Raw genomic sequence first — 22,608 nt, 5'->3', positions numbered from 1 at the left:
TGGGCCTTGATTTGGATTGCACAAACTTTGGAATTGGACTAGATTCTTTTTGTGGACAACTAATCTATCGTGGGCTTGGGTTTTAATTAGACCATATCACTAAAAGTAAACGAGGCTTATTAAATTCATAAGATAATCATTTACAAGATTTCAAATAAGCCCCTATAAAATATATAAATTAGCAACTCATTAGTATACATGTGACTAATTTGTGAAGACTTCATAAATAATGATTCAAATTAGGAAAAAATACAGTTTTCATCCCTCAAATTTGCACAGATTTCACATTTGGTCTTTCAAATTTACAAAAAGGACATTTGGTCCCTTATGTTTCAAAAATTCAACGCTTTTAGTAATTTCCATCAATTTCCCGTCAAATTTAATGGAATCAAGCGTGTGCCCGGGACTTAACTAACGGACTAACGGTAAATTGACGAAATTGAGGGACCAAATGTGTTTTTTGTGAACATGGGGGACCAAATGTGAAATCAGTGCAAATTTGAGGTGTAAAAACTGTAATTTCCCCATTCAAATTAGCACTTTCTCCTTTTTGATTATCAAAACGCGACATATGCTTTAGACTAAAACACGCTTTTAGCCGTCTTGTTCCCCAAGACGCCCTTTCTCGAGTCAAAGAAAAAAGGCATAAAACCAAATACAAAAACCCCCAAACTGAGAAGAAATCAGCAACCTAGGGCAAATTCAATTTTACAGATCTGAAAAAACACAAAACCTAGAAGATTTCCGGCTGTGCTAACAGAGGTAGAAAATGGAGTCAGTGTTCGGAATGGTGGGTAAAGATTTCGCCATAGTAGCTGCCGATACATCGGCCGTTCACAGCATCCTCGTACACAAGACCAACGAGGACAAGATCATGATCCTCGATTCTCACAAACTCATGGGCGCCTCCGGCGAGACCGGCGACCGGTAAAAACCCCCAATTTCTCAATTTCTTACTGATATACCTATCGATTGATGCCTTCAATTTTTTTTATTACATTTTTAGGAGAAAAAAATTGAATGCGTCTGCGATTTTTAGCTAGGATAATTGTTTCGATGAGGTTTATTGGGCCGTTTTCTGGGGTTAGTTTGTATGATCCACGCGCGTGGTTGTGTATTTCAGTCTAATGATTTTAGGGTTAAAACTTTTGATACAGGATGCAAGTGTAGGTATTTCTAGAAACATGCGCAGTTTAATTAGCTGAATATATGTATTATCTATCCAAACAGTAAATTGTAATTGGGAGCAAACTATTATGAAAGAAAGCTTCACTTTTGCTTTCTCGAGAGCGAACTAAAACAAAACTATAAACGAGATGGAAACAACGTAAATCGACCATTAAACTTGCAACGGTAGTCGGTTGAAGAACAAAGGGACTAAGGTTGTTGCTCTAAGCCTCAGTTCAGTAATTAGGTCAGTTTAAACTTTCTTGTACTAATAATCAGCTGATCGCGACACAGTAGTGTAAAATTTTGTAGTGATGCTATTGTGTTCAGTCTAATGCAATTTGATTTCTAACTGATTTATAGAATTCGTTCACTAAATACCGTAATTTGATTGGTTCCTAATGTAATGTTTCTGTTCTAGATAAGATTTCTTACATTGTTAAATGTGTTTCTGATTTACTTATCGACTAATCTTTCTATGGCTGAAGTTAGTGTTTTAACCGTTTTATGTAATGATGTCTTAGGGCTCAGTTTACAGAGTACGTACAGAAGAATGTATCCTTGTACCAATTTCGTAACGGCATCCCATTGACTACTGCAGCTACTGCTAACTTCACCAGAGGCGAGCTTGCCACCGCCTTGAGGAAGGTAATAAAGCTCTTTACGAATTTCTCTTATCACTCTTTACTGCTATTTTTTTGACCATTTGATTTTGCTCGATTAAGTTTCTTTATCATCCAAATGAACGAAGGATTACTTGATTAGTTATCTTGTGATTTTGATAGAAAAAACCTCACAAGTACGAATCATAGTTGTTTTTGTCTGTAAAAGTTTTGCGAAAATGTGCTTGATCTGTGAAATGGTCTTTCAAGAGATTCTCTGAAACACCTACCGAGGCGTATTTTAAATTGTGGCATAAAATTAGTTATTGCCGAGTAGCTGTTTTCTATTATTTCTTAGTTTTGTTTAGAATCTTTACCGTAAAACTTACTTTAGCTTGGTGGATATTTATATTGAAGTATTATTATCATCTGCAACTATTTTATGAAGCATGTTGCTTTTTCAATGTAAGGAGAATAGAAACCAGAACGAGGGTGCTCATACATTTTACGAAAGAATCAAGATAAATTTGATTCGTCCTTTAACTTTTCTTTTTTTTTTTTCCTTTCAAGAATCCATACATGGTGAACATCATTCTTGCTGGATACGACAAGGAAACAGGCCCCTCGATGTACTTCATTGATTACATTGCTTCTCTTCACAAGCTCGATAAAGCAGCGTTTGGCTATGGAGCCTACTTTGCCCTCGCCATGATGGATAGGCACTACCGTAGGGATATGACTGTCGAAGAAGCCATTGAGTTGGTCGATAAATGCATCGTCGAAATACGGAGTAGGTTGGTGGTGGCCCCTCCGAATTTCCTAATCAAAATTGTTGACAAGGATGGGGCGAGGGAGTATGCTTGGCGTCAGTCTATCAAAGATGCCCCCGTTCCTGCGGCCTGATTATCTCGTTTTCTTTTTCTTTGTTATTATGAAACCTTAAAACATTGCTGCTCGGAAAAATTGCTTTGTTTTTAATTTGTAATATGTCGGAATTCTTGTCGTTTGAGATGAAAATTATGTGCACTTAGTATTGACAGTGGAGGTGATATTTCTTCTTGCATTATTAGAGCAGCTTTATTGATATTTTGCTTTGCAGAATGGTCCTATTTTGTTTTTTTGGTCTAAAATTACTTTTATAATGTGTTTTTTTCTTTGTATATATCAGATTGTGGTGCATCAGAAACTGTATTTTTACAAAACGAGTACAAAATAGAGCACATTTCATGGAATCGAGATGATTATGTTGAATTTGACAACATAATAGTGGAGGTGTAAGAAAAAAACATAATTGGGTGGTTGTAATAACCCAAACATGAGGGGAATTTTCGTAAGTTGACCATATATTATGAGCGGTTGTAATTTACCCCTTTTATAATTGATGTAAGCAATGAAGATTGTTGATTGTTTCTCTTTCTTAACGAGACCCTATTTATTTTTTTATATTTAATTTATTAATATATTTTTTGAAATTTTTTATTTTGTTACAAATTAGAGAGGGAAAAGATTATTTAAGACCTCTATCCTAATAGTAAATGCTTTTTACCAACTCTCTTAGTATGGGTTGGTTTATTTATTAACACATGTCATATACATGTCATTTTAAAATTTATATAAAATTAATTATTATTGATTTATTCATAACTTATTTTCCATTAATTTTGCTACTTTCATAGCAAATCATATTTACAAATCCGCTAACAAAATCTTAATCCATTCAAATAGCTCTTTTTCCTTTTCAAAATTGCAACCTTTTTTTATGTAATTTTAGTGAATTTAAATTTCATAACTAATTAATTTGTTTTGTGATTATTTTTTTCTAATACAGTTTAATTATCATGTATTTAATTTTTCTTTTTTTGCAATGCTATTTCGTGTAATTGATTAAAGCTGACATGAAAACAATAATAATAATAATAACAATATAATAATAATAATATAGTGTGATTGACTAAAGCTGACATGAAAATAAATAAAGAATAAATAAATAGATAGTTACAACCTTAAATAAATAATAAAAAGAGGATATAGAAATACTGGTTGCTGGGCCCACCGCAGGCAGCAGCTATTCATTGTCGTTTCAAAAACGAATTACATTTGGCAATTGGCATTCACTCCGCAGTGAGTGTGTGTGACTGTGTGTGTGCTTTCTTCCTTCTTTGCCTCTCTCTCTCTCTCTCTCTCTCTCTCTCTCTCTCTCTCTCTCTCTCTCTCTCTCTTTCTGAAGAACCCTTGTTTTTCTCGTCTACCCCTCTTTTCTTCTTTTTCTTTGTCTTCGCTTTTCATTTCCGTTGTTTTCCAAGTTCAATTTGAGGGTACGAATTTTATTTTCAGTGAAGATTTACACTTGTTTTTTTTCATGTTTATTGTTGATTAATCCTGATTTTGCTCTCAATTCATTTGTTTCTTCAAATGCACTTTTGATTTTCGCATGATTGAAGATGAAACACTTGCGTGTATATCTATATATATATATGTGTGTGTGTGTGTGTAACCCTACATTTGCGGTGATGATCTTGTTATTGCATCTTTATTTTTTTGGGATTTTTGTCTTCCACAAATTTCCATTGAATGTATCTGATTGTTAAGGCTATATTTGGTTGCATTTTTTGGGAGTAGAATAAATGTGTTTTTTTTTCGAAGATTTCGAAAATGGGAGTAAATGTTTTGTTTATGTGTTGTAAGCAGTCGAGTCATGTTTGCTAAGTAGAGCGATAACGATTAACGATTAACGATAACGATAACGATAACGATAACGATATTTAGTGAGAAGAATTTGAAATTAAGTAGGGGGATAATTTTTTTACCATACTAGTCGAGTCAATAAATGTTGGAAGATTTTGTGTTTACTTTTGTCAGAAATAAAACCTAGAGAAATTTTAAAATGGCAAAACGAACACCGATTTCTCTTTTATCGCGCTAATCTTTCACATTATCATCTCGCAGAGCTCCCTCAATTCCATCTGCATTCTTCGACTCAATGAGCTCCGTTCACAACAAATCGGACGATGAATACTCAGTCATCGGAGACAAAGGTGACATCGGATTCATCGACTACGACAACTGCAAATCGATCTGCAGCTACAATCCATCCGAGGAGAGCCAATTCGTAAATATCTCCGTCCCGTTTCCTCTAGTCGGAGGCAAACCTCAATCAGGATTCGTGGGAGAAACTATATTCCACCCTGTCACTATCAAGAACACCACAAACGAGCCCTTAGATCTCTGGTCGGTCAGCATTTACGACTCCAAACCTGAGAACTCGTTCACCATTTCTCTCAAAGAGCCTCCGAAAGCCGATTCGGGCGTGGAATATATCCAAGCTTTTATGGAAACATTTTCGTTGGAAGACAGGGTGATAGGGCCAGAACAGTCGTTGACTGTATACCTATCGTGCAAGCCTAAGGAAATCGGGGTTCATTCGGCTGCTGTGCATTTCAGCGTGGGTGACGAGACAATCGAAAGGGTGGTTTTCCTTTTGGCCGAGGATAAGATTTCTCATTCTTTGTTTTCCGCAAAACCGTACCAAAGATCGCGCAGAAAGAAACAGGATGTGGTAAATGTGCATGCTGCAGATGCTGCGTACATTGTTGGGCATCGGCCCTCGAGGGGTTCGGGTAGCGGGTTCCGATATCGACTGTCGGATTATCCTGTTCCGGCAAATATTCGGGAAATGGTGCATAATCAGCAGATCCCCGATGCGGTCAACGAGGGTTTGACCGAGAGGAACTACGGGTTTTTTTTCAAGACTTTGCTTGCGATGGAAGAGATAAAGTTGGAGGTGTGTGCCGATTCATTATATATAGAAACCTTTTTTCACTTGTTTTATTTAGTATCGAGTTTTTGTATTTTTTTAGGAGGATATGCGAGCATATGACATGGAGTGTGTCTCGATGAAGAGCAAACGGAACCAGTTCTTGACTCTTGAGGTACCCGGATTGGCTGAGAAACGGCCTTCACTCGTTAACGGGGACCACATATTCGTGAAGCTTGCTAGTGAGGATCAAAATCCAAATCCTGCATATCAGGTTCGTCACAAAGTGCACTAATTCTATTTTAGTTTATTGAATTCCATTCTCTTGATGCGATCAGTAAATGCACTTGTTTGTAACTATTGCATGAGTTTGTAATTTATTATTGCGGTTCGTGTTTAATTGATGCATGCAAGTACGTAAAGTTACCCTTTTTTTTTCGCCTAGCTAATGCATGTTTCGTCACTCAAGCCACGTGTTATATTTAGGTCATAATTGGCAATGTTGATTTCATTCAAAATATTTGTGATGTTTCGAGCATTGAAAATTACGCTAGTTAATATAGAAACTGAATGACGTGTAAGAATAATTCGAGTATTTAAAGCTGTGTTAGTTAAAGTAGAAACTGGAAGTTACGAGCAATATCAACGGTAAAAAGAATGATACTGACGAAAATAACGATTTTTTTTGTCGATATGGAAGCTCAATAAATTGTAAAGGACAGCATTTTGCTTTCTATTTATTTTTTTGTCGACTTCGTATTAAATTTATTTTTGTCGTTTTCGTAGACGTAAAATCCGCTTCTTTTACAGGTGTCAAGAATCCCCATTCTCCACCACCTCCTAATTCACTTTGTGATATCATCATTTAATCTTCTTTATATAGAAAACTTTTATGCTTGTTTACTGATTTGTGTTCTTTACTTTCCAGGGATACATTCACAGGGTAGAAGCCGAAGAAATTTACTTGAAGTTCGACCAAGCATTCCACCGCATCCACAGAGATTCCAACCTCTACAACGTGCAGTTCAACTACAACCGAACAGGCATGCGACGCCTCTATCAAGCCGTAGAAGCAGCCGGATCTTTAGATCGCAACTTTCTCTTTCCATCCACATCGTTCAACGCAAGAACAGTAAAACCCAATCCGATGGTCCCGATTTCTCCTAACCTAAACGACGAACAAATGAGAGCTGTTCAGATGATCCTCGCCTCCCGCGGCGGGCCCCCCTATGTAATCCACGGGCCACCTGGCACAGGCAAGACCATGACTCTGATCGAAGCCATCCTCCAAATCTACCGTTCGAAACGAGACGCTCGTGTTCTCGTCTGCGCACCTTCAAACAGTGCAGCCGATCACATACTCGAAAGACTCGTAAGCCAAGAATCGGTGCAAATTCATAAAAATGAGATCTTTAGACTCAACGCGTACACGCGCTCGTTCGAGGACGTCAATCCGAACCTCATCGAATTCTGCTGCGTCGAAGATTTCATTTTTAAATGCCCTTCAAGATATGATCTCGTGAAGTACAAAATCATTATATCTACTTACACAAGTGCGTCTCTATTATACTCGGAAGGCGTTCGGAGGGGTCATTTCTCGTATTTTTTCTTGGACGAAGCTGGACAAGCTTCCGAGCCAGAAACACTGGTCCCACTATCCCATCTTTATAGGGAGGACACGGTTGCAGTTCTTGCGGGCGATCCTATGCAGCTAGGTCCCGTGGTATTCTCCGGGGATGCGGAGAGTTACGGACTAGGAATCTCCTTCATGGAGAGGCTCTTCGACTGCGAGCTGTACAGCAGCGGAAACGAGAGTTTCATGACCAAATTGGTCAGAAATTACCGAACCCACGAGGCAATTCTAAAGCTTCCTTCTGAACTCTTTTACTACGGTGAATTGATTCCGTCAAAGGAAGAAGAGTCATGTTTGTACTCGACGACATCATCGTGGGAGGATCTAATCCCGGATAAGGAGTTTCCTATGCTGTTTATAGGCATTCAAGGCTGCGACGAAAGAGAAGGGAGCAATCCATCTTGGTTCAATAGAATCGAGGCGAGTAAAGTGGTCGAAATAATCAGGGTTTTGATCGAGGAAAAGGGGATGAAAGAGGAAGATATTGGTGTTATTACGCCTTACAGGCAGCAGGTCTGCAAGATAAGAGGGGCACTGGAAATGCTCGGTATGGGTGATGCTAGGGTTGGAAGCGTCGAACAGTTTCAGGGGCAAGAGAGAGAAGTTATTATTATATCAACTGTTCGTTCGACTGTGAAGCATAACGAATTCGACAGGCTTCATTACTTAGGGTTCTTGAGCAACTCGAGGAGGTTCAATGTTGCTATTACTCGAGCTAGGTCTTTGCTCGTGGTTATTGGGAATCCACACATCCTATGCAAGGTAACATTTTTTTTCTTTCTTTAAGCTTCTAATTGTGATTAACAAATTTGTTATTGGATGCTAATGTTTTTTTTCGGTTATGTATGTGTGAATATGGTAGGATCCATATTGGAACAATCTGTTATGGTACTGTGTGGACAATGACTCGTATAAGGGTTGCTTTCTCCCCGAAAGAGAGGATCTCAGTGTTGAAGGGCCACCTGAGTACACAGAGGAACAATACCCGAGCGGTGAGGTGGCGAACGATTTCCAGCCGTCGGATGGGAATTGGGATGAGAAAGGTGATGAATGGCAGTCTGCTCAAGTTCAGTGGGGCCCGTCTGATGTTCCTTGGACCGGGGCAGAAAACGATGATGTGCCATGGGAGTAAAAACACCGATTTTTTTATTTTTTTATGCAGACTCTTGAACATAAGTTTTGCTTTATATATTCAAATGAATATATACAACAAAATACCAGCTGGAAGTTGAGAACAGTGAGATTGGCACAACATTTAGAAATTCTGCTTATTTTTTATTTTTATTTATTTTTTTTTTTTTTTTTTGTGATGGTCCAGAACTTGGATATTTGTAATGCACAATGGTGTTGAATGGAAGTTAAAGGATTGTAATACTTGATTTACAGCAACTGATGATTATTGATGCATAAAGTTCTATTCTAATCTGAGTTTCCTGCAAACATTTATCTCACAGTTCATGTGAGTAAGAGAATAGTAATGTTTTGAGCTGCTAATATTTGAATGACTTAAGAAAATAATCCTCAAAAAACGAAATCATATCTCACTCACTATGCGAAATACAATCTTCCATAAAACCATTCAGTATACGAATGCAAATCCTGTGACGCATACAGAAGTGAGAATGTAAAGAGGGAAACTCAGCAAAGTCGAATACTCAAGTATCTTCGTTTTCGTTGCAGATGAAATTGTTGTAGGGATGTCTGATAAGCTTGGTCGAGAAGGTGAATCAAATGCTGGTTCTTCAGTTGATGAACTGCCACTTGATCCTTGATCTGAGCCAATCAATGGGGGTGGTGGGGGGCTATCAACACCTGCCAAATCAGCGTCCGTCAGAAATTCATTATTTTTTTTGGCATCTCCTACATCAAGATCTGCTACAACTTTTCTAATTCAAGGGTATAATAATGAAATATATCCTTACAATGGTGAGGTGTGTTGAGTTGCCTGAACATGTTTATAATAAGGATTCGCACTTTTCAATAAACGTAAAATCGGCAAATCAAATAGGGAAAAAAGAAAAAAGGTCGAAAGAATAAAAAAAGGGCTAGATCCTAACTAAAAGGATTACCTGGTACACTTCTCAGAGGAGGCAAGACAGCTGAGTCTGATGTAAAAAAATAGTAAAAACGAACGTAAGTCCCAAAAGAGAAGAATGTAAGTCCATCGAATGCATGATTAATTCATATTCTCTTCAATTACGATTAGAACGATTGTGAAATAGTTGCTGTAACTCTAGAAATAACAAATTCATAACTATTTGATTATCTACTGAACAAGTAATTGCTGGAATGTAATACCTATTTAAACTTGCCTCGAAAATGCAGTTTTAGCTATAAAAAAAACTCTCATAGCGTTTCGGTTTATTGAATAATCTAAGTTCCACTGTAACTGCTTTCTGTTAATCAAAATTTTCGTCCGAACAAAGTAATCACAGACATTAGAAACTGATCAAATACATTTTATCACATTAACTAGAAATGATATCTAAACCAGAAAAGCTCGACATAAGCAACACATTTGATAGCAGGAAACATGATTTTGAACCAAGAAAGTCAAAAATTTCATTTCGTAGAACTGAATAATTGCAAACAGAACTCACGAAGAAAAAACCGAGTCAAACATATTTCCATAATTTAAATGCCTCGGCATTCATGCAATATACAGAGGTCTAAAAATCAAAGCTGAACAGAGTGTTTCGATACTCGATTAACTCGGTATTCATGCAATACACAGAGTTCTAAATCAAAGCTGAACAGAGTGCTTCGATACTCGATTCAAAATCAATAGTCAAAAGCTCATTCAACTCAGTTCGATTCAATCGAACACCAACATCACACAACTGCTTTCCCTTAATCAAAATTAACATTAAAAAACTTATTAAATACATTTATCACATGAAATCGAAATGCTATCTAAATCATATAATCTCAACATAAGCAACAGCAATTAACTCACAGTAACCATTCTCCCCCAAAATAAAATCACTTCAAAATTGATAGCAGGAAACCTAATTTTGAACCAAAACAGACAATAATTCATTTCGAGGAACTGCACGATTAATTGCAAATAGAAAATCGAATTAAAATATATTTCCAGATTTTAAACGCCTCAGTATTTGTGCAAAATTACAGAGTTATAAAAATCAAATCAAACATGAACAGAGTGCAAAATTACAGAGTTATAAAAATCAAATCAAACCTGAACAGAGTGTTTCCATGGAGAAATTAGCCTCGGAATTTCGATCTTCCAGCGCGCAAACGGAGGTGAGAGATAAGATCTTCGTTGAATCGAGCGGAAATCCGAGGATTTTAGGTCGGAGGACGAAGTAGCAGAGGCAGATGGCGGAGCCGTCGCGGAAGGCGGTGGAGACCTGGTCGCAGCACTGCGGCGGAGGGGAGTCGGTGCGATTGTTGGGGGGGACGGCTACGTAAGGGAGACAGGTCGAGAAGGCGACCAGCTCGTCGGAGCAGGCGACTGAGGGAATCGTGACTGGCGCATCGGCGTCGGAGTCACCGTCGGCGGCGGCGGCGGGGGTGAGGATGAGGCGGTGGAGGAGGAGGAGGAGGAGTAGGAGGAGGTGAATAGCGTGATTCATGGCGGTTACTGAATACTGACAGATCCTTTCCTTCTGTGCTGTACTGACAATCCGTTAATGGGTACTGAAGCAGCGTTTACGTGATAGCGGGAAATATATGAATGAATTATTTTTATGTTTCCCAAAATGCCCTTCTTTGGTTTCTTATTTACGGGGCTAGACTTGCTGACTGTGTTTCCTCTACTTTTTGTCATTTGAATGTTTTCTTCTGAACTTTGTATTATAAGCTCTTGGGTAAATTACAAAAAAACCCCTAAACATAGACCAAATTATGAAGAATACCTCCATATATCCCTAATTACTAAACCCCCGCAACGTTCGTTTGCGTCTTACATCGATCGCCTTACGATGTGATTTTCACAGAATCCTTTTGAGTCCACGGAATATTTCCCAAAAAATGTCAAATTATACTCATGCAGACGTGTACTCATGGTTCGCCGGAACGGTCGGAACGGTCATAGATGTTTCTACCTCACATCGTCCAACACAAGAACAGTAAACCTAAACCCCAATCCGACGGTCCTGATCTATCCAAACCTAAATGACGAACAATAAAAAACTAAACTAGCATAGATGTTTCTACCTCACATCGTCTAACGCAAGAACAGTAAACCCCAATCCAAACCTAAATGACGAACAAACAGGGGCCGTTAAGATGATCCTCGCCTGCCGAGGTGGGCCCCCCTACATAATCCACGGGGCACCTAGCACAGGCAAGACCATGACTCTAATCGAAGCCATCCTCCAAATCTGTACACCCTTAATTCAACAAATTAGAAACAAACGTCCTCAAAATCCAAATCAACAGTTACATCTACATGGTTAACTCGACGAATTACACTAAATAAATTTGATAAATATTATTCGGAAATCGGAAACGTGTTTTTCATATTACATATCCATTAATAATAAAATAATACTAATTACCCAAAAGAATGTGAGAATGTGATCTTTTTCCTATTTTCAAGACCCAATATTTATCTTAGTAATGAATCAAATAAGGCATAAATAAGAAAAGCAAAAGATGAACTCAATTACCTCAAATATCATACTTTTCTTCGAACTGTAAGGATTGGTTCCATGTGAAGCCACTTTGCGTTAAACCTCCAACCCGTTATATCATGACCATTCTTGAGACGTAGTTCATCTTCACTAACATGACGATCTTCAACAAATGGGACCCCCTCCATCATACGAAGGCCGCTACCGAAATCCTTTTGGACAAAAGGATGTTCGAGAAGTTGTTCCGCTGTGCATCTTTTTCTTGCATCGTCTACTAAACATTAGACACGGCCACGGGCCGTTTTGGGCCCGGAACCGGCCCGTTGACAGAGTGAACCGGCCCGGACCCGTGAACCGGCCCGTCCTACCCGGGACGGGCCCGGTTCTGAGAAATGAAGAACCGTGAACCGCCGGGCCGGGCCGGCGGTTCACCCGGATTTAAAAAAAAAAAAAAAATTCAAAAAAAAAAGCAAATAACGGCTAGTGAACCGGCCCGGGTGAATCAGCCCGGTGAACCGGCTCGGGTGAACCGGCCGTTATTTACTTTTTTTTTTAATTCCCCCCCCCCCCCCCCCCCCCCAATTTTTCTTATAAATACCCTCACACCCCAACCCAATTTCTCACCAATTCACTCACAATTCTCTTACTTCTTCAATATCAAAGTTTAGTAAAGTTCAATTCTCTCTTTAGTTTTTGCATTCTCGAATTTCTCTTCGGTTCTTAGTCAAAAAAAAAAAAAGAAAAAGTTCTTTTGCATTTTCGAATTTCTCTTCAATTGTTAGTAAAAATGCATTTCCGAATTTCTCTTCAATTGTTGGAAAAAAAAAACAAAAAATTGTTTTTATTTTTAGTGAAAAAACGTCTTCAAGTTCACGTCGTAGCGGAAAAGGAAAGGGAAAATCCGTAGTTCCTCCCGAAATGGACTACGGTTATGATGGTTCTTGGGGACATGATATTCCATCAATAATTCCCAATACCTACACCGACCACATACCGATAATTCCCGAGTTGGGCGACTACACCAACATACTCGATGATGATGAGCCGGAGGAAATGCCACCGCCACAACCATCCGGGGGTTCGGTTCCTAGGGCTAGTACTAAGCGGCCATCTCAATCATCAACCACCGAAGGGACCGGTGATGATGTTTCTAAATCCGACATTTGGAGGTTGCATTATAAAAAAATTGTGAAGGCGGACGAACTTGTCGAGCTCAATGCAATTATTGCAAGGTAAGTCCATTAGTATCAAAAAAAAATATTTTTCTAGTTTTAATATTTGTAAGCTAATTTTATATATTTTTTTTAATTTGTGTAGGCAAACTACGCCTTCAAAAAAGGAGATGGATATGGATCTTATTGGCGGCACTTGAGGAATAATCAATGTTTTGAAAACCGGACCGGACATCGACCCGGCAAAGCTACCGGGTCGCGGTTGGACCGGTTCAACCGGGGTCCAACCGGGTTTCTTATTTTTTTTATATATATAATTATTTTATTAATTTAATACCTCAAATAAAATATATTTTATATTTTTATATTTCCTTCCCACTTTTATTACTTTATTATCCTACTTACCCCACCTCTTTTATAAAAAAATAATTTAAAATTATTAATTTCTCCACACTCCTCTCTCTCTCTCTCTCTCTCTCTCTCCTCTTCCCCTCTCTCTCTCTCTCTTCTTTCTTCTTCCTCCCGTCTTCACAGATCCCCATCCCCTTCTTCTTTTCTTCTCTTTTTCATTGTTGTTTATTCTTAATTATCATAATTTCCACCCAGACATATACTCTATTTCCTCAATTTATTTTTTCATTTTTTTCATCATTTTCACTTTCACCTTCTTCGTTTTCGTTTCTCGATGGAAAGCTATGGCGGCCACCAACAATCTTGGACTGGGTGACATACTACCCAGATCCGTTCACCAACAAACTTTTTCGACAAGATTCTATCACCAACGACCTCCATTGACGAAGATCCGACCATAAAATTTTTTTTTTAGCAGAAAACCGGTTTTCGGTCTGGGTTCCGGGTTAACCGGTTTTTACCGGTCGAACCGGTATTTTGGCAGTTGAACCGGGTTTTTGGGCTTTTCGGGTTTTCACAACTAACCGGACCGGACATGGCAGCGGTTCGCGGTTGAACCGGTCGAACCGGCCGGTCCGGTCCGGTTTTCAAAACATTGGGAATAATCATCCCCAAGCTCTAGGCATCGACAAAAGTCAAACTCAATTGCAAACCGGATCCACAGTTGCAGTCGAAGCTGCATTTAGTATCGCGGGCCATATATTGAATCAAAGAAGAAGCAATCTCCGCCCCGAAAATTTAGAAGCACGAGTTTGTTTGGATAATTGGGGAAAAAGCAATTTCCGACACAAAGACGACCACCTCGCTGTTGATGATGATGACGATTACGATGAAGCTTACGTCGAAAGTGGGACTTCAGCTTCAGCAAGTCGTGCTTCTACTCTACACACTCTGTCTAGAGACGACTAGGGAGGTAAGTGAAGGTAAGAGAACTACGTGGACTTTGATTCCGTAATAGATACGTAGGCAACTTCATTTTAAATTCGAAATCTTTAAAATTTTGAATTTAAAATTAAGTTCAAGTCTTTTCATTTATGTCCTTTTCCTTTTTATATTTAAAAGTACTTCTTTTAATTTACTTATTCATAAAATATTTCAAAACATTATTTTAAATTCGAAATCTTTAAAATTTTGAATTTAAAATTAAGTTCAAGTCTTTTCATTTATTTCCTTTTCCTTTTTCTATTTAAAAGTACTTCTTTTAATTTACTTATTAATAAAATATTTCAAAAAATCATTTTAAATTCGAAATCTTTAAAATTTTGAATTTAAAATTAAGTTCAAGTCTTTTCATTTATTTCCTTTTCCTTTTTCTATTTAAAAGTACTTCTTTTAATTTACTTATTCATAAAATATTTCAAAAAAAAAAAAAAAACAAATTCAAAATTTCCGGGCCGACCCGGAACCGGCCCGAACCGGCGGGCCGACCCGGCCCGCTGAACCGCCCATACTACGGGCCGGTTCCGGTTCCGGAAAATGTGAACCGTGAACCGGTTTGAACCGGCCCGTGGCCGTGTCTAACTAAACATGATTCGATCATGTTTATGAACAAGTCCGATGCCTCAAAACACGTGGTACTCTCCCTTAAAAATGCTTTAGATTTTGAAAAATGTGATAGCGGCGCTTTTCCCCTAATCATTTCTAACCCTGCAATCCCGAGTGACCACGTATCACATTTCTGCCCCAGTTTCGAATATTTTAAATCAAGAACCTCGGGGGCTAAAAAATATTGCTCGCCCGGGTTTACTCTGCATTCCATTACATATTTTGGAAAGCCGATACCCGATAGCTTCACGTGGCGGTCGGAGGAGATCAATATGTTTCCGCATTTTAAGTTGCCGTGGAAGAGAGACATACTGTGAAGCAACACGAGAGCATGCAACACATTCTTGAGCAGGAACCAGACATAATCTTCGGGTAATCCTCTCTTGAAGCCCCAACTCATCAAAGACTTCACGGAACCGCCGTCCACGTACGGCATGACCATGGCTAATTCGTCACCAAAACGGAGAAAACCTCGAGGAATTACGAAGGAATCTGTATCACTCACCGCAGATTTGAGTTTCTGTACGATCGTGTTGGCTTCTTGTAAATCGAAACCCTCATTCAAAGATTTGACAACGGCGGTCAGTGTAACAGAATCTTCTGATATCGCGGCTTTGTAGATAAATCCGGTACTTGAATTTCCGCCAATGGGATAAAGTAGCTGGGGGTTGCTTCGATCCCTTCCATTCCAAGATTTTGAATTTCTTCGGTATTTAGGGTTATTGGTTGAGAATTTAGGAATTTTAGGGAATCGAGGGAATTTTGCGTCGGAAAGATGAAAAATGAATCAAGCTGAAAATATGTACCGTCAAATAAAAAAAGGGCTGCCCTTATATAATTTTCTGGGGTAAATTAGAACCGAACCACCCTATTTAAATTGCAAAAAAATCACTTATGTTTGTATAATTACAATAAACCCCTCAACTATAAATCTTTTTATACGTTTATATTTGTAGTGTCAAATTTAGTGAATTCTTATAGATTATGTAGAATTTGACACTGTAAGGTTGTAGAATTTGTACTCGTTTTACCCATTCGAGCTCCATATTTTGAAACAAAATGATTATAAGATGTGTCTTTTGGCTTTTAAGTATTAGATTGTGGTGCACCTAAAAATATATTTTTGCACAAAACGAGTACAAATTTCATGGAATCTAGAAGATTATGTTGAATTTGACACTGTAAGGTTGGACGTATAAAAATATTCATAATTGAGGGAGTGGTTGTAATTACCAAAACAAGAGGACTTTTTCGTAATTTAACCTTACCTTGTGGTGTTGCCGTAATTTACCTTTGTTTTTTGGGTTTATTAGGGATAACCTCATTGTTCATATTTTCTAATGAGGTAGATCCAATTAATTTTTCCCTTTTTGATATACACCCAAATATGCCAACTTGGCACAATATATTATTTAATTTCCCTTTAATACCCCTGCTTTATTTTTGAACGGCATTTATTTCCTTAACTACGTGATATGAGATTACTGATACGTTGCCTAAAATCACGGAATAAAATTACGTGAGTATATTGGCGGTTTCGTTATTATCACAACGTGTACAATCGGTTTTGAAGAACTTCTCCATCGATTCATCGTTTCCATCGGCTTTGAAGAAGTTTTCACCGGCGTGGAGGTAGGTTCGGATCTGAGCGTTCATCGTTGTCCGTCGTTAAGCGGGTATGAACTTTTTTTTCGTTTTTATTTTCGTTGTATTTGTGCGGGGTTGTTGTGTTATGGTGGGTAGACATTTTAAGATTTGTGTTGATACGTTGATTATATTGGTAGTAAAGTAGATCGTTTCTTAAAAAAATTACGTCGTCACATATACATCCTTATTTTGTCTGATGATGTTTGTTTGGAAGAGGATTCACATAGTTGCCAGATGATGGTTCACGCAGTCGAACCAGAGTTGTTTTATATGTGTGTCGTAGTTGGTTTACGCAGTACTCGAAATAAATATTTGGTGTGGTCGAGTTGATGAAGTTGAAACTGACTCATAGTTGTTTTGTTTGTTTACAGCAGTCGATTTTAATGTATTCGGTAGTACATTGGAATGTATTTGGTAGTCTATTTAATCAATTATTTGTATTCTGCATTTTTTAAGTTCATATGATGCTGAAGTTGTTATTTCTGATGATGATGGAACAGGGGGTGGGGGTGAACTAGTTGGAGCCGTTGATGCCACTGGAAGTGAGGCATTGAATGCAGGCTTTGTGCAGTTGTTCGAAGAAGAAGTCGACTGCATTCCTGATGATAGCGACGAGGACATAAACTCAATGAATTCAAATGATTCTGATGGTTGTTATTTTCCAAACCACCCTAAGATTTGATATGTTTAATTAATGTCGTGTTTACGATGTAATCGCTCGGTAACTTCGGTTAAGTGTTAAACCGTTGTAATACAGTAGTATACTATTATGAATACCGTATGATACTACCATTATCATTTTATTATACTATTATGAGATTATTAATGTACTAGAGTTTTTTAACTCGACATATTGGTTTGATTGTGTTATGATGTGTTTTAAGTATTTTATCAAAACCATAGATTGAAATTATGAGATTATTAATGTACTATTTTATTGGTTATGTTGGAATTACTTTACGTTGGTTTTGTTCTCAATGTTCTTGTCATTTCAGTGGTATATTGTTTGTAACACAATTTCATATCGCTACTATAACCGTAATATACTATCATAGCAGATTAATGTACTATATGAAATTATTAATATATTATGTGGTTGAATAATACGGGATCCATAGTCGATTAACGAGATCCATAGTCGAATTAGATCAATGAGATAGTCTATTACATGATATGGGATAGTCTAACAATATTAAAACACAAATCCGCCGCCATCACTTATCAGATCTAGGATTTTGTTGATTCTTCGGCCCAATAGTCAAATAACTAAACCCATAGTCGAATTAGATATATGGGATAGTCTATTAAATGATATGAGATAGTCTATTAATTTTAAAACACAAATCCGCCGCCGTCATTTCTCAAATCTAGGGTTTTGATGATTCTTCGGCCCATAGTCGATTAACGAGATCCATAGTCAAATTATATCAGTGGGATAGTCTATTAAATGATATGAGATAGTCTATTAATACAGATGTAATTCGACTATGCATCTCGTTAATCAACTATGGGCCGAAGAATTATCAAAAACCTAGATTTGAGTAATCCTAGATTTGAGTAACCCTAGTTTGGAGCAGTGACGGCGGCGGCGACGGCGGCCAACGACGATATCACTCCTAAATTGATTGTTACGACCTTGGAGGTGGGAGCGGCGGAGGTCTTGGTCGTTTTTGGCGGTCTTGGAGGTGGAGGTGGTCGGATGTGGTGGTGGTGGAGGACTAGGCGGTGGTGGAGGTGTTGCTTATGGCCAATATCGTTGTTATCGTCGTTGGCCATCGGCGACAACGGAGGTGGCGGCGGTCGGAGGGAAGCGGCGAACCCAACGGGAAAATAGGGAGGGATTTCGGAGTGCAGAAAATCGTCAATCGCCGGTGTATACATTTCTGGTTTTCTTTAGGACGTTTGCAGATTTTGGTAGCGTGGGTTTGTGGGGATCGTGTTTTAACGGGAAAATAGGGAGGGATTTGATATTATTTCAAAAGGTAAAGTAACGGGATTTGTGGGATTTGATTGAGGGTACTGATGTAATTTAGAAAAATATGGGTTTTATCAAAATGACAAATTTGAGTTTGGGTCTACCCCTATTATTTATAAGACTAAGGGGGTTATATTAGACCCTTGTTTTTTTTATAAACTTTGTATTATAAACTCTTTAAGCTATGCAAGTGCTATTTACCCAATGAAGGGTAAAAATCAATGCCTCTCAATTATCTCAACAAATCATTTTTCTAATAAAAAAAATACAAAAAAGAAAAAGAAAAGCATACACACACAATCACAAATAATATCAATAGCCCTTGATGAAGAGGATGAATCCCAAAACTGCCACAAGAGATGGCAAAACAGTAATATGCGATGGATGCGCCGCCGCCGAAGTCAAAATAGGCCGAAATCCCGGCGGTGTCAGAGTCGGTATGATGTCACTTTCCGGTGGCGAAAACCGTGGATTAACTGGTGCTGCAAAATTTTACAACACTTGTCACTAATTTTTTTCTTCTATATAGTTAATAAATAAATAAATATACTTCCAATGTATAAATAAATATACATTAAAGTTTAGTAGTACCTTTATTACTAGGAGGAGACAGATTTGAGCCACCCTCACCTGGATTCTGTGTATCTGTCAATTATTACAAATAAAAAACAAAAAAAATATTAAATAATCTCCATTTTATCTTGATCAATTGATCTTGAACATAACCAAAAATGATTATACATGTTTTCATTGGAAGGCTTTGTTTGATTGGGCGAATTACTTCGCGATTAATTAAATAATAATGATTTTATTTGGTGTTTGGTTACTCCAACAACTTTTTCTGACCTATCAATCCAAACGAGGCCTTAAAAAAAACAAAAAATATATATATATTTTTTAAAGAATCTCGAGAATTTCTTACCTTTGCACTCAATCGGTACGCCCGAAGTCTTACAAGCACGTGGAAGAGACATTGCTAGGGTTTGGTTTAGAGGAACTTGAAAAGCCACCCCTCCCGTGATCATAAGGCACAAGCAATCTTGACCGTTGCTCATGAGACTTCTAAGCGAATTGCAACAATCAACGGACGGTGTTGATGTGTTTGATCCGCTCGCAAGAAAGCTAATGCAAGGGGTGAAGTTACGGACCATTGCACCGGTGCATGTAGTGCTCGATTGGCCGTTAATAACCGGCATAGCTATTACGAGTACTAGTGCCATAGCGAAACTTCGAAAACATGTGGATTTTTCCATTAGTGTGTTTTGTTTGTATATTGTTTATAAGATATTCTTTTTATTATTTGGTTTAATTTGTGAGAACAAATATAAGGGGATTTATAGAAGATAAGTATATTGGTGTGAAGTGGTTTTTTTGAGGCTCAACTACCTTAACTAACTTTTTTTTTTAAAATGGTGTAATAGTTTTTTTTAGGTGATCTTTCTAGTTATGATCTTATCTAATTAAATACCACAATATCTTCTAGAACATGAAATAATTTGTTGTATGGAATTTTTTGATTCAGAAGAATCGGTTAGAAATGATCGTCATTATTAGTTTATTTCAGTAACTATTCTTTTTTATATCTATTTATTCATTTTCTTGATTCGCAAACTAGCTTAAAATGGGTAAATATTAGAATTCGAGTTAACGACTTAACGAGCCTTCGTCCGACAGATACAATGTGATCATAGCAGAACCATTCTAGAAAGAAAAAAAAACGTCTTGAATCTGCGTTCTTGATTCTATTAAATCAAGGTTACTCTGTATTACATTTTATCACTGTTTTTTTTTGTTTTTTAATTTAGTTTACCGGTTTAGTTGTTACATAAGACGACGACTAAAATTTACGGGCTGCGTTTATCTGCATCATATTCAAGGATCACGATACTCAATAATCAATATCAAGTCATCTCTCTAGCTTATAACATTTTGTCGTGTGCTCTCGATAAATAGGCCAAATCGTTTGCGAATAAAAAATTAAACCTTGTCCCGGAAACACTTCGTCTTAAAAGTTTGAGAATCTTAAATTTGTGAATCCATTTCTTCTAATTTTTTTGTTAATTTATTAATTTGGAAGAATTTTTATGACAAAAAAAATAATAATAAATAAATAAACAATCTCATATATCACTTCACCAATATATAAGTATTACATATGCCAAAGAAAAGGCAAAACAAAAGTATGTCGTCTCGCAAATCCGAACCACTCAAACTATAAATATGAAAAAGAAAAAAAATCGAAAAGAATATTTGCCTAGTACAATAAGAAATATTGAAAATCGCGTATCGGATCGACTAATAGTGGTAGTTCAAAGCAATAGCTCCAAGCACAGCCATTAGATGCAGAGGCGAAACGCTGTATGAAATTTGGGCCGTTGATGGTGTCACTCCGGCCCTACCCGTATTGCTCGTTGGAGCTTCGTTTGTAGCGGTTGGAGCTTCATCGGCTTTTGGGGATAGTGATTCCGGTGGAGCTAGCTCTGCCGGGAAAAAAAAAATTAGTGTAACCGATCAAAGTTGAATAAATATCTTGCATTTAAAGAAAATTAATTGGCTCGAGCAAGATTCGTGTTCGACTCGATTAAAACTCGATTTGACCGATAGTCAACCAAATTTTCAAATACATTTTCTAAAATCTCGATAAAAATTTAAACGAGCTCGAACAATCATGCGTTCGGCTCCACTCGATTTAATGTACCTTGAACACTGGGAGAAGGAGATGCATTAGGAGAAACTGATGGTCCATTTGCCACAGGCCCTGTAAATCATAAAATTAAAATAATTAAATAAATAAATAAGGTAAATTACAAAGACCTCCCTGAACTTTGCATGAATTACAAAAAACCCCACATTTTCATAATTACCCAAAATCCCTCTGACTAACTGTTGACTGATTTTTGTAACAACAAACGTGTATAGCCTATTATACCCTTCAGTTAAATATGTATAGGCGCGATTTTTTTGTAATTCACCCAAAGTTTAGGGGCTTTTTTGTAATTTAAACAAATTGGCAAGAAAATAAAGTACCAGGAGCTGGAACTGGAGAAGCAGCAGCTGCAAATGCATAAACAAATTATTTAATTTACCAATAATAATATTAATAATAATAATAATTTAAAAGTGCAATGAAATAATAATGTTGGATCAAGTGAAAAATAAAATGATTAGTCCCACCTTGGCATTGAAGGGGGACACCTGGCACGTTGCAAGCACGTGGCAGAGAGAGGGCGAGGGTTCGATTAACGGGAATTTGGAACGGTACGCTGCCTGTGGCGATTAGGCACACGCAGTCCTTACCGTTGATCATTAGTGACTTTAGCGAATTGCAGCAAACTGCGGTGGGGCCCGCAGCCCCGTTGGAGCTGCTATTCGTTACGAAATTCATGCACGGCGCGAATGCCGTTATCATTGTCGGCGTGCACGGGGTTGTGATCTGGCCCCACACCGGGCCGAATAGGGTAGTTGTAGAGATGGTTGATAGAGCTAAGATCAAGAAATTGAATGCCATTTTTTGAGATATATATTTAATTTTTATTTTTATTTTTTCTTCAAAGAATTTGATGATGTTGTAAGAGAATTGAGACTGGAGGGGGTTTTATTTTATAGAAGAAAAATGTGGGACAAAAGTGGGGTTTGTGGCTTAACTACTTTTAACTAATTTTTGAAATTTAACCAAGTAGATGCATGCTGCAAGTGCCACGTGTCACCTTGAGTGAATGAACGGTTGTGATGGTTGTAGGAGAAAATTGTAGCATTGATCCGGTTATACACTCAAACACCTTAATGGGAGTTCTGTTGGAAGTAATTTAGCCTATAAGAACTACTAATAAATTTTAATCTGCTTATGTGATGTGGTCAAAGCCCTAACAAGGTCCAAATCAAACGATTTAAGTTGACTCGAGAGTCCAAATCGAAAGGTATAAACTAACTCGATATTATTAACTAAATGTTTAAACCGACTCAAGGTCACTACTCTGATCCACCAACAATAAACGACAATTAGACTTACGGGTCGAGCCCATGATCTATCAAAATTCTCTATACATCGACTCTAAATATACATTATTCTCTCATTTATTCTTTATTTTTTTCAATTTTTTTTTA

At 37.6% G+C, this 22,608-nt stretch overlaps 5 protein-coding genes and 1 non-coding gene across 6 annotated transcripts; 3 read left to right on the top strand and 3 right to left on the bottom strand.

Annotated features, from left to right (window-relative positions):
* Nucleotides 1-578: 578 nt before the first annotated feature.
* On the top strand, nt 579-2,855 carry LOC105953306 (proteasome subunit beta type-2-A). Its single transcript, XM_012976967.2, has 3 exons — nt 579-927; nt 1,692-1,815; nt 2,340-2,855. The coding sequence occupies exons 1-3, from the start codon at nt 770-772 to the stop codon at nt 2,670-2,672; spliced, it is 615 nt and encodes a 204-aa protein (XP_012832421.2). The 5' UTR covers nt 579-769; the 3' UTR covers nt 2,673-2,855.
* Nucleotides 2,856-3,832: 977 nt separating this feature from the next.
* SDE3 (P-loop containing nucleoside triphosphate hydrolases superfamily protein) lies at nt 3,833-8,579 on the top strand. Its single transcript, XM_012976968.2, has 5 exons — nt 3,833-4,084; nt 4,716-5,550; nt 5,627-5,797; nt 6,452-7,918; nt 8,019-8,579. Exons 2-5 carry the CDS (start codon nt 4,750-4,752, stop codon nt 8,286-8,288), a joined length of 2,709 nt encoding a protein of 902 aa, XP_012832422.2. The 5' UTR covers nt 3,833-4,084; nt 4,716-4,749; the 3' UTR covers nt 8,289-8,579.
* Nucleotides 8,504-10,877, bottom strand: LOC105953257 (Bifunctional inhibitor/lipid-transfer protein/seed storage 2S albumin superfamily protein). Its single transcript, XM_012976914.2, has 3 exons — nt 10,356-10,877; nt 9,226-9,261; nt 8,504-8,968 (listed from the first exon to the last, which is right to left on the bottom strand). Exons 1-3 carry the CDS (start codon nt 10,750-10,752, stop codon nt 8,736-8,738), a joined length of 666 nt encoding a protein of 221 aa, XP_012832368.2. The 5' UTR covers nt 10,753-10,877; the 3' UTR covers nt 8,504-8,735.
* A 2,263-nt stretch (nt 10,878-13,140) lies between these two features.
* On the top strand, nt 13,141-17,337 carry LOC105973301 (uncharacterized). The gene is made up of 2 exons (XR_016032113.1): nt 13,141-16,558; nt 17,030-17,337. It is a non-coding gene; the product is annotated as an uncharacterized LOC105973301 (transcript).
* Nucleotides 17,338-18,700: 1,363 nt separating this feature from the next.
* LOC105953308 (non-specific lipid transfer protein GPI-anchored 20) lies at nt 18,701-19,826 on the bottom strand. Its single transcript, XM_012976970.2, has 3 exons — nt 19,427-19,826; nt 19,096-19,149; nt 18,701-18,986 (listed from the first exon to the last, which is right to left on the bottom strand). Exons 1-3 carry the CDS (start codon nt 19,755-19,757, stop codon nt 18,817-18,819), a joined length of 555 nt encoding a protein of 184 aa, XP_012832424.2. The 5' UTR covers nt 19,758-19,826; the 3' UTR covers nt 18,701-18,816.
* Nucleotides 19,827-20,583: 757 nt separating this feature from the next.
* Nucleotides 20,584-22,071, bottom strand: LOC105953258 (non-specific lipid transfer protein GPI-anchored 21). The gene is made up of 4 exons (XM_012976915.2): nt 21,679-22,071; nt 21,532-21,558; nt 21,203-21,262; nt 20,584-20,984 (listed from the first exon to the last, which is right to left on the bottom strand). Exons 1-4 carry the CDS (start codon nt 22,010-22,012, stop codon nt 20,800-20,802), a joined length of 606 nt encoding a protein of 201 aa, XP_012832369.2. The 5' UTR covers nt 22,013-22,071; the 3' UTR covers nt 20,584-20,799.
* Between the last annotated feature and the right edge of the window lie 537 nt (nt 22,072-22,608).

The sequence above is a fragment of the Erythranthe guttata genome, chromosome 7 (assembly GCF_056151865.1).
Source record: "Erythranthe guttata isolate IM_541 chromosome 7, IM_541, whole genome shotgun sequence".
Classification (NCBI taxonomy): Eukaryota; Viridiplantae; Streptophyta; class Magnoliopsida; order Lamiales; family Phrymaceae; genus Erythranthe; species Erythranthe guttata.
The sequence above is the reverse complement of the archived record's forward strand: the minus strand, read 5'-3'. Positions and strand labels throughout refer to the sequence as shown.